The sequence below is a fragment of the Cyanistes caeruleus genome, chromosome 11 (genome assembly GCF_971803275.1).
Source record: "Cyanistes caeruleus chromosome 11, bCyaCae1.hap1.1, whole genome shotgun sequence".
NCBI classification, from domain to species: domain Eukaryota; kingdom Metazoa; phylum Chordata; class Aves; order Passeriformes; family Paridae; genus Cyanistes; species Cyanistes caeruleus.
In genome coordinates this window covers 15,735,839-15,746,979 of record NC_141711.1, presented here as the reverse complement: position 1 = coordinate 15,746,979, position 11,141 = coordinate 15,735,839, and the positions used below count along the sequence as shown (strand labels likewise).

At 41.5% G+C, this 11,141-nt stretch overlaps 1 protein-coding gene across 14 annotated transcripts in view; it reads right to left on the bottom strand.

Annotated features, from left to right (window-relative positions):
* PRKCD (protein kinase C delta) overlaps positions 1 to 11,141 on the bottom strand; it is a 60,062-nt gene continuing 48,921 nt past the window's right edge. For 9 of the 14 annotated variants that reach the window (XM_086845606.1, XM_086845607.1, XM_086845604.1 and 6 more), the window contains 13 exons: positions 11,084 to 11,115; positions 10,332 to 10,417; positions 9,910 to 10,039; positions 9,185 to 9,285; positions 7,889 to 7,985; positions 7,452 to 7,582; positions 6,640 to 6,813; positions 6,019 to 6,110; positions 4,503 to 4,565; positions 3,212 to 3,350; positions 2,197 to 2,385; positions 1,840 to 1,968; positions 1 to 599 (listed from right to left, as the gene is read on the bottom strand). In XM_086845606.1, coding sequence (XP_086701732.1) covers positions 441 to 599; positions 1,840 to 1,968; positions 2,197 to 2,385; positions 3,212 to 3,350; positions 4,503 to 4,565; positions 6,019 to 6,110; positions 6,640 to 6,813; positions 7,452 to 7,582; positions 7,889 to 7,985; positions 9,185 to 9,285; positions 9,910 to 10,039; positions 10,332 to 10,417; positions 11,084 to 11,115 — 1,522 coding nt within the window. In that variant the 3' untranslated portion in view covers positions 1 to 440. The remainder of the gene's footprint in view (positions 600 to 1,839; positions 1,969 to 2,196; positions 2,386 to 3,211; positions 3,351 to 4,502; positions 4,566 to 6,018; positions 6,111 to 6,639; positions 6,814 to 7,451; positions 7,583 to 7,888; positions 7,986 to 9,184; positions 9,286 to 9,909; positions 10,040 to 10,331; positions 10,418 to 11,083; positions 11,116 to 11,141) is intronic. The other 5 variants (XM_086845612.1, XM_086845614.1, XM_086845611.1 and 2 more) reach the window with 1 other exon arrangement.

The following is an 11,141-nucleotide window of genomic DNA, read 5'->3' as shown; positions in this document are numbered from 1 at the left end:
TCAGGGCTGACCAAGCATTATTTTTTACTGTAGTTTAAAGACAACTTGAGTTAAATTGTATATAGTTAAAAATCATAGAGCCATGAATGAAAGTTACATTAAATAAAAGAACCAAAGGGCTCAAATACATTTTAAAAAGACATCTTCTGTTCCCCAATGTCTTCTCTTGAGCAAAATATACAGCACACACACATATATATAACTACATTCAAGTACCAAACAGAATTTACATTTTCCCAAACAGAGAAAATAATGCACATGATTCACATACCTTAAACCCAACCATGCATAGAAACACTGCCAATAAATCAGGAGTTGAACACAATTCATCGCACTACCGTGTATAATTCTGAAGTATCGACGTTGTTGGGATGCATTAACGCTTGGGAGTCTGGGTTTGTAAAGTGTAACCCTTCATTAAAGTCCAGCTGGCCAGAGACTTATTTCTTCAAGATCTGTTCAAATTTGGGGTTAATAAAAGAAAATCCATCAAATGCAGACTGATCCATGGACTCAATCAGGTTTTTGTCGCTGTAAGACAGTTTTGGCTTCTCACTCAGAAATTCTCTGTCAAAGTTGTTGTAGTCACTTGCTGATTTCTGTGTTAGAGAGGGAAGCAGTTTGAGACAAACTTTGTCATTTTCTTTTAGAACAAATTACTTAAGTACAAAATGTTGGGAAGTTAGTCTTTTAGCTCCCTCCCTCCATCCCCTGCTTTAGAGAGAAAAAAAAAAAATCTCATTTCAACCTATTTTAAAAAGACTAAGATTATAACTGGGCACTTTCTTAGTGTTAGTTGGAAACCAACAGAAAAACCAAATGCAAGTTGCTTTGGAGAAGAACCAACTGGATTTGATATTACACTGGGTTACTCAAAGATCATCTCTTGACAAAAGCAATGCTGCATTAATTTACACATCAGACCAACATTTCTTGCTATATTAACCAAAATTTTTTAATTCCTGAGAACATTTTACAAGTAGCACTTGTTCAGAGAATAAAGCAATGCCCTATAGCAGCTGTTTTGTGTTTCATAAATATTCATGTAACTATAAACTGTTTTACACTCTGAACCACCAAAGATTTGTTTATAGGATCCTTTTGTTCCCAGATTTCTCACTTTTCTGAGAACAAGCAACACAAAACCTTGTGTGTTGGAAGGAGACAGCTCTCCTCCACAGAGTACATTTTAAAAAGACTCTTGCCTCCAGACCATTTCACCTGTTCTAGTAAGAGGCTGGAGAAACACTGGTTTGGATTTTTAACCAGGTGAGCTGAAGCAGCAGCATCCACTGTGATACAGACTGAGTTACAGTCTGTGGTGTAGGTGTTTTTTCAGGTAACATCAGGCATGTACATTAATTCCAAGTTCAGTGGCTTAGAGAATGCTGCTGCTTTCCCCCTTGGAGATGCCTGGGTGAGTCTGAAGCAGCAGAGATGTAATGCTTGCAGAGTCCCTGCAGTCAGGGAGCAGCCTGGAGCTACTGCTGCTCCCATGTGGCATTTCAGAAAAGCAAACTGCAAGGAACTGTGAACATTCTGACACAGAGGGGAATGGAGATTAAAGCTTTCTGTTGGTTTTCCTGAACATTCTATTCCTAAAGAAGCTCCTCGAGAGCACTGGGAAGACAGTCTTCACAGGAAGATCTCAGGGCAGTCAAAGGAGTACAGTGCACCTGTGCAGAAGTGAACCATCCAAGAACAGTGGGCTTACAGATAGACAACTTTCTCATGTGTAAAATGTGAGGAGAGAATGGCAGTAGGATCCTTTGTGCAGGCACAGAATTCACCCCTTACCCTGGGCTGCTGTTTGCTAAGAAGAAAGAGCATCCCACATACCACTTTTGGCCTGAAGGGAGGGTCCACCTCCCTCTTCTCTAGCGCTGTCCAGTTAATTGTTTTGAAGAAAGGATGGTCTCTGATATTCCCAGTGACCCCAAGTCGTTTTGCTGGATCCCTTTCAAAGAGCTGCAAGAGAAGACACCCAGCAGAGCGTTAGAAGTGCTCCAAAGGTGCACAGCTGTGGAAGAATTACAGGTTGATGCTAAAACTAAGGGTGCTGACAGCAAACAGAGCATTAGGAATCTGACCTGGCTTTCTCTTTGTAAGAGCAATCTGCTGCTAAACAGCTCCTTTATTAGGAGATTTGTCTCTCCCTGCACAGAGACACGACCCCAAGCTGATCATCAGCCCTACCTTTTCTAATATATCCTTTGATTCCTTGGTAATCCAGCGTGGGTAGTGAGGGGTGTCCACTCGGATCGACTCAAACAGTTCATCTTCATCATCCCCATGGAAAGGGGACTGGCCAATCAGCATTTCATACAGCAGCACCCCAAACGACCACCAGTCCACAGAGAACGTGTAGCGCAAACCCTGCAGGATCTTGGGCCGCACAGGAGGGAATACAGGTAAGAGGTCAGAAGCAGCAATGCATCCCAAAAAACAGGAGAGGTATGTGAAGAGAGAATCTTTAATGACTAGAGCACTTAGGGGAAAAGTAAAAATCCATCTCTCTGAGAAATTGTGGACAGTCAGGCAGAGCTGTGGTTTTACCCTAGGCTGCTGTTGGTGGGAATGTGGCCAGCTCCATGGACAGCTCTTTGCTCTCCTTCAGAAATTTTCTCCCTTAACTTTAAGTAATCATAGACTTAAAAAACATCCTCTCTAGTTTCTTTACAAGATGAAGGGACAAGCAAGTAGTTATGCAAAGTAGATTCATAAAAAAGCCTTTAACATAATTTATAGCTTTAAAATTCAAATACCATAGTATTTGAGCTGCTTTGCAAATGAGATTAAAAAAAAATATAACTGTAACACACAGAATTAAACTCTCTGAGATTCCACTTAAAAGCTCCTCTTGTTTTGAATTCTGGTTGGTTGCACAGGCACAAGTCTGTCCTCCATCTGCAGTGCACATACACAGATTCATTCTGCAGGAACCTCATGGGTGTGCTGGCTACACCTAACCCCTAGCTCTCAAAACACTGACCATTTTAACTTCCCAAACCCATTTCTTTAAACTTACAGAGCATTTTAAAATCTCAAGTACACTCTATAAAAAAGCACAATTTCTTTCTCTGATTTCTACCTCTAATTAGACTGGACTTTTCTGAACTATCAGTCTACAAAGAGGTGATTAATCACAGCAGCTCTTGTTCCATCAGGGCACTAAATCCCTGCCAGCAGTGTCTGTGTGTGCCATACTGACCTCGGGAGCGATGTAGTCGGGGGTCCCACAGAAGGTGCTCGCCTTGTTGTCACCAACAACGTTTTCTTTGCACATTCCAAAATCAGCTATTTTGATGTGGCCTTCTTTATCAAGCATCACATTGTCCAGTTTTAGGTCTCTGCAAGAAGTATTTTAAAAACGTGCTTTAAGTGGTTTTTGTAATTAGATGCACACAGTTTATTCACTGATAAACACCTCTCCAACTGCACATACAGAGGCTTTTCAAGGAAATAATCATCCATCAACACAATTCATCCAAAATGGTACTTTTTTGTGCTTTGAAAGCATGAGGGACAAGGGAAGAATTCTCTCCTGTGAAAGAAAATAAGAGGCTGAGGTGCACATATAGAATGTGACCTTATAATCCTCCACATTTGCTTTCAGATCCAGAAGCACAGCCAGAGCTTCTGTTGCTGCTGGAAGGCAGCGTGAGTTAGTGCCCCAGCAGCTGACACAGCAGTGCTGCACCAGCTCCAGGGCTCAAAAGAAGGATTGTGTTGGGTTCTGAGAGCCTTTGGCAGGAATTTGATTGTCTGAAACTTGCCCAGCTTTAACACTACCTGTGACTTGCTCCTGGTTACAGCCCAAGTTCATGTGGCACGGCCTGTGCGGGGTCCAGTTCATGTCTTTTCTCAGAACAACACTATTCAACCAAGAAAGAGCTTTTTTCCCAGCAGTTTCCAAAAGCTACATTCCCTCCCTTTGACCACACTGCATTTTTTGTCCATCTGGCTGCAAATGCACATACCAAGGAGGGCAGGCTGAAGAGAAACTGAACAGCCCTCTGCTTACCAAGGGCTGAAATAGAGCAGAGAATTTCACATAAGAGCAGGGCACTCCTTTCTCCTGGGCAACTGAAGTTCCCAGTACCAGCAGTGGACCAGGGTCTGGCCCTTGATGCTTCAGCCTGGTGAGGCAGAAGCATCAATGTGGTTTCATCAGAAGGCAAAAGCAGGGAACTTCCACCTTGGTGGTTTGCTCAAGGAGCCTCTCCCTGACCTCCACACTAAATAGGCTCGTGATTGGAAGGCAATGTTTGAAAATAACTGAAACAAGACTTCTTTTGTGTAGCACAAATCCCATTCCATCATTCCAGTTGCCAAGGAAAAAACTACACAAATAGAGATTTATCTCAGGCATGTTAATGGCCTTGGAACTACCTCAGATCTCTGACAGACAGCTTGTGCTTGTTAGATCAGTCAGGAATTCAAAGATGCATGAAGTGCTAAGACAATCCCCAGGTCCCAGCCTGGAGCTAGCTGGTACTCACCTATAAATAATGCCTTTGCTGTGAAGAAACTGAAGCCCACATAAAATTTCAGCTCCGTAAAACCTGAAAAGACCAAAACATCTTTTAATCTTTGCTCAGTTACAACAGTCAATGCAGGTAGCCAAAATAATGCTGTGGACATCCTTTCATGGAGTGAGAAGCACTGTACACATCTTTTAAATCCCATTATCTCTGTGTTTATGCAGCCAGCTGCTGTAACCTGCAAGTTAATCTCTTCACCACACATCGGCAGTGTCCAACAGCAAACAGCAGAGGGAACACGGCAGCAGCTGCTGTAAGGCTCAGCACCATCAGGGAACACCATCCCTTTCCTCCTCTTTACTAACAGTCTTGGTGTGGTTTTAGTGACAGGCACCTGCCTTTTGAAAGGGAGCTACTGGGAGCTCAGCCCTCCAACTCAATTGCTGCAGGAGGGACTGGGCACCAATGGCAAGGTTAGAATTGGGCCTCACCTGTCTCCCTCTGCACCTGCCTGGTCACAACAGACAGACTGAAAAATGCCATCACTTCAGGTGATAATCTAGGGGACATGAAGGAAAATCTGAAAGAATGCTTCCCTCTGCCCCAAAAAACTTTTATTTTTTTAATTGGAAAAATACGAAACTATTTCCATTTCTGTATGGCAGATGGATGTTGGTCCAAAACAAATTGGCACAGAATGTACCCAGAGAGGATGCCAGGTGCACAGATGTTTGCTGGGATGCAGGTAAGCTGGAGGGGCTTTATCCACATTTTTGCTGGGGAGAGTAGGAAGGGAGCTGACCTATACAACTTTCTTGTGATCCCATCCAGTCAACAATCCTTAGTGCACTGCCAGTAACAGAAGTAATTTTTCTGGGGCTTACAGATAGTAAGTAAAGCAGTACTCTGCACTGTTACTTTTCAAGGTTTACATGCCACCACTTTGATGATGCCATTAAAACACCCATGTATTTGGATGACAGAAGTAGAAACTGACCTCAAACTGAAAATGATAGCTAAAGTAACAATAATACAATAGTTTTGTATCCTTTAAAGATCACTGGAGCTGAAAACTTGAGTCACAGATGATTGACACAAGTGCACTTACTAAACAAAGTGCTTACCCATTTAATTAGCATCTCATGGAATGTACAGTTTTTTGTATTATCATGTCAATTTAGCAATAGCAGGAAGTGTTCAGCTTCCTCCCCCCATGCTGTTTTCCATCAGAATACTCTCCTAAAGTACACTGAAGCTGTGCCTTGTGCTTTTCAGTGCTGGCTCATGTTTCAGTTTATTTTGCACCTCTAGGAACAAGCATCCCATAAAGTACAACATCACACTGTTATGTTAATTAAGAAAGCCCAGCTCCACAGATCATTAAGTGAACTTCATTGTATTCAACCTAGAAACATCTTTTCAACCATCAGCCACTGAAACTTGACTGCAGGTAAGGAGGGGCACTGAACTAGAAGCCATAAACCCCGAGATAAAATCATTCCTGGAGGTGGGGAATGAGGGGTCGAGGACTCACGTTGCTCTGTAGAGGTCGAAACGCCCCTTGTCTTGGATGTGGAACATCAGGTCTCCCCCATTCAGGAACTCCATAACGAAGAACAAATGATCCTTTTGCAAGATAACCAGGGAATGAAACAATTACTGATGCTATCCAACCAGAAAAAGTAGCAATGGGCCTCCAGGGCACCAAGCTTCCTTTTCCCTCTTCTGAAGGATTTTTGGTTTCATGCACCACTACGTGGCTCCTACAGAATTGAGTTGCCTGGTCTTGTAAATATAAATATCTGATCTTGTATTCTGTGGGTTTCTAGACTTCACACACACTTAAGCAGACTTCCTGACTTCAATCTGTGACAGTCATCCTTTTCCCCTCACCAAGTGCAAAGCTCAGATCAAGGACTTAAACTCCTTCTTGTTCCAGGCTGCATAGATGTTTTTCTGATTTTATTTTGTCCTTATCAAGATATGTTTGGTCATACTCATACTTACTTTCCACAAGGCCCGTAAATTATTGCACAGAGCACAGGAAAAAGACATTTAATTCTTGCATCACAATTACTTTCACTTGACTGCTGCTATCAGCACCATTAAAAGGCTCAATCTGTTGTGTTGCTGTCACCACTGAAATTTTTCTTACCTTTGTCTGAAATGTGCAGTAAAGATGTGTGAGAAATGGATTTTCCCAGGCAAGAGCGAGAACCCTCTTTTCCACCATGGTACATTCCACGTCATCATCAATTAACACCACGTCCTTTTTCAGAGCTTTGATAGCAAAGAACTCATTCTTCCCTTTCAGCTCAGCAAGCAGAACCTACAAAAAATAAAAGATGAGAGTAGAGCATGTGTAGGAAAGAGTGGTGCTGATGTACCAGTGAGGGAAAGCCAAAGGTCTTCACAGCAGGTGCACTGACAATTACAAAACATTTAAATGAGAAAGATGAGGGAGGGTTGGGAAGGTGAAGCTGCTGGACACAGATGAGATGGGGTACCACAGGCACAGCAGTTTTTCTGTCCATGTCTTGTGTGAGAGTTTAAACAGCAGGCATGCAAAGCCTGGTCTGTCACAAGAGCTGCAGTTTCAGAGACAGCAGTGGACAGAGCCCGTGGGGGGCCCACTGCTCTCCCAAACATCCCCTGCCACTGCACTGGGGATGCTTCTGTGTGGAGAGAACAGAACTAGAATATCCATTTGCACTGGGTGCATTAAAGGGCAATTCCTCTGCCCCAATACTAAACACTGACAAACTGCTGTGCACGATGAATCATTTTTGGGTTTACATGAGATCCAGCTGATGAATTTCTAGTGCCTTTGACAAAGCTGTCTATGTACAATTCTGTTAGAAGATTACTGACCCAAGAAGCTGTGAGATCTTTCTGCTTATGGAAAGAGCCCATCACATTGCAGAGATCAAGTGAGGCAGACACCTTAGCTCTCAGTTTGTCACATACCTTGCCAAAGCTGCCTTTCCCCAGCACTTTGTGGAAGACAAAGCTGTCTATGTTGAATTTTCTCCTCGCAGCTCTCGGCACTGGCTTGGTTGTGTTTACCTCCCAGAGCTTATCGTACTCGCTGTTGTCTCCTGGTCAAAACAGGGAGGGGAAAGTTCAGTGGATGCAGAAACACTGCAGGACTCAGAGCCCTGGATAAGAATTAGGTACTGACAGGGCTTTTTCAGTGTATCTGCTGCTGGAATTACTGGTGAACATAAACATAAGGGACAAGTCTTGTGTAAGCATTTCGTGTGGCCAGGAGATGGTAAAGAGAAATACATCCTGACTTTTTTAGCAGCATTTATTTAATGAATTGTCTAACACAAGGCAAGAACGAATAACTTAAATTGTCTGGTAGGTAAGTGGCTGTATTGAAACATCATCTGCTTTCTCACCTGTTGTGTCTCCTCCTGGAGCTTTATGTTTCTTATCAAAATCTTGATAAATACCAACACTTTCTACAGATCCAGAATCAGACCTTCGTGTAGATTTCTGGGAAGAAGGGGAATATATGACATTATATTAGTGGTGTTACTTTAGTAATAGAGTATGAGCTTTAAATGTAATATGATGGCAGCTAAACTTTCAACTATTAACTCCCAGTAAATATCTTTTCTCAAGAAGTCTGGTTCATAGACTATTTAGTCACCTTTACAGCTTCACATCAGCCATTAGCTTTAATTCCTGCAAGAAAATAAGTCATGAAATTTCTGAACAGCCTATGTTGTATTGGTCATTGCAAAATTATTAAAGGTCTAATGGTTTGAATCCACAGTGGAAAGAATTTGAACTGTGGGAAAGCATCCCCTTGGATGTCTGTCCACATGAAAAAGGAGATGGGAATCGCTGTTTTACTGGACATGCTGAAGTCATATCTGAATGTGACATCTGTCCTTAGCACAGGGAAACAACTTTTACATATGGAAAATGCCTGAGATCAAATTTCAGTAATGAAAAAAATTGAGCTCCAGTGTCATAAAAGAGTGGCCACAACAGCTCACTGTTTTCAAAGTAAATATCCTGTGAAAGCTTAGGAATACACATCTCAGAGGAAGCAGTTGGCTTTTGTGATATATTTTCCTGTTTTATTTCAGAGCTTGTGTCTGAATCTTTATTTGCAGAAGCTGACCACAAAAGAATCATGCTGCAGCAGGAGATTAACAATGCAAGCTATAGGGCCAGCATTAATTTCAGAGGGGCTTTCTTTATGTATATATGTGTGTTTGTGTGTGTATATATATATATATATATGTATATATATATATATGTATATATATATATATTAGATGAATAAAAAATGGGACTATCTGGTATATTTCTCCTTATTCACTTAATTTTATCATTCAAGTGGAATTTTAAAGTTGAAGCATGTAAAAGCAGATTTCAGATGCCACTGTTTAATCCATTAAACAGAAAGGGACAGAATAATCTTAGCACCACAGAAGAACAAAATTTTATTTCAGCAAGCCACACACCTTTTTAAAAATTGTTTAAGTGGCAAACCCCCTTCTCTATTTCAGTTTCAGGCTGCTGATACAGAGACTAACAAAGGCATGTGTCAAATTAAAAAAGACAAAGCTGTTTGCATTTCCTCTTTTCCAAACACAGTTCCCCATAAAAGTGATGCAGAAAAGATGGAGTGAAATGCTCTGAAAACAAGTAATTACCTGAGAAATGGCAATAAAGCTTACCTGGCTAACTTGATTTAAAGCTTCAGCTAGCAACTTCTGGTTTATTCCACATAAGTTTGCCACCTTCTTCTGGCATTTATGATGCACATTCATCCCACATTCTAAGGGAAATGTAAGGATTGTTATAAAAGCATCAGGAAAATACTGATATTACAAGACACAGAGCTGTTCTGTGCAGTTCAGAAACCCCTTTTTTAAGGCCAGACTGGACACGGACCTGTCATTGCTACCAAAATTGCAGTTTTTGTCCTTTAACACAATGAAGGCCAAAAAAAGGTTTCAGAAGTAAAAAACCTCCAATCATCATTACTTTATTCTAAAATTATTGTGATTATTCTAGAATCCATGATAAGTGTGATCTTGCCTTTTTGTGGGAGAATAATAAAAACAATATTTACAGTAAATGCTTTGAACACACTTTGAGATGCTATGTTGAGTCAGTCACCAAATTCCCACTATTCCCAGAGCAGTAATTTTGATAATGCTAGAGATTACACCTCTGCAGTGTTTCCTGACTCCCTCAGTGGCTCACCTTGGCTGAGCTGTCCCATGAGCCCAGTGCCTCTGTCTCTCTTTTGTACAAAAGCCATCTTACCTGCTATGGACGAGATGAATCCCACCCTACACGATACTCACGGAAAGGCACAGTGTGCACCAATAGCAGTCTCCAGTGCAGGGAGCACTGGAAAAGCACAGAGAGCTGCCAGCTCCCTCCTCCTCCTCACCTTCACACTTGAGCCCTTGCTTGACCAGCCCCCAGAGCAGGCTGCCACAGTGGTCACAGAAGGTGGGGCTCATGTAGTTGTAGACTCGGAAGCGGTGGGGCATGTCGATGTTGAACCTCTCCTTCTGGAACTGAGCACAGCCACAACGATTTCATCTCAGCCTTGCCTCCCTCCCCCAGCAGGGAGATGCTGCCCCCCACACAGCACCCACCCCTCACAGAGCTTTCAGCTGCTTTTCTTACTTGAAAGCTTTGCCCACTGCGTGTTACAGAACTTTACACAACTTTAAACAAAGACACAACCTTGGGTTGTACAGCCAAGCATCTCCCAAAATGGAGTTGTCAGCTTCTGTACAAGGTTTTGTTAGTTCAGCAATGTTTCATTATGCAATTACACTCTAAATATATTGTTCCAGTTCTTACCATTGTATCCCTGCTGTTGGCTGCAGTACCAGTACACCTCCCGATGATTTTATCAATGCATTTCTTATGAATAGCAGCATTGCATTCTTCAAGACATGCACAAGGAAAAAAAAAAGATACCTTCAGATAATAAATACATGGGATAAGGTGTTTGCATTTAATGGCAGAATGTGAAAATCACACTCCTTTTGCATCATATTACATACACCAGAAGTTTATTTTCTATCAAGGTAATATTTTTTAAGCTGATTCCCCCACCCCTTTTCTTTTACCATAAACTTTATTTCTAAGCTGAATCAGCAATGCCCCTGGCATTTCATAACAGAAGGACAATATTATGCTTTTGAGTTTTACCCTTTGACAGCTCCTCCCTGCTTGGAGTAATGCACAGATCTATGCCAAGTCAAAAGTGATTTTCAATTCAGCTGTAAAACCCCTCAGCAGTTGTAATTCACTTTAGAAAAGGTTTCACAAAAACCAGCTGTCATAAATGAGTGCAACTTTTCAACAGCATTGCACACTTCTGAGAAGAATAGCTAAGTCTAAATCTTGATACTGAAATCCCAGGTAGGAATCAGAGTCAGATTCCTTTGGTTATTGTGCAAAGTTGATATTTAACATCTGCTACTACCCATAGTGATGATGCATTGTGCCATGCATATTTATATATTTTATTTCAAGAGTAACTATTAGTTCTCCAGATCCATGTGGAAAGCAGCATAAGTAAAAAAAAAAAAAAAAAATCAACTTACGTCTACATTTGTATCCCTGCTTGTTGAGTCCCCTGAAAAACAAATTATAAAAAAGGAA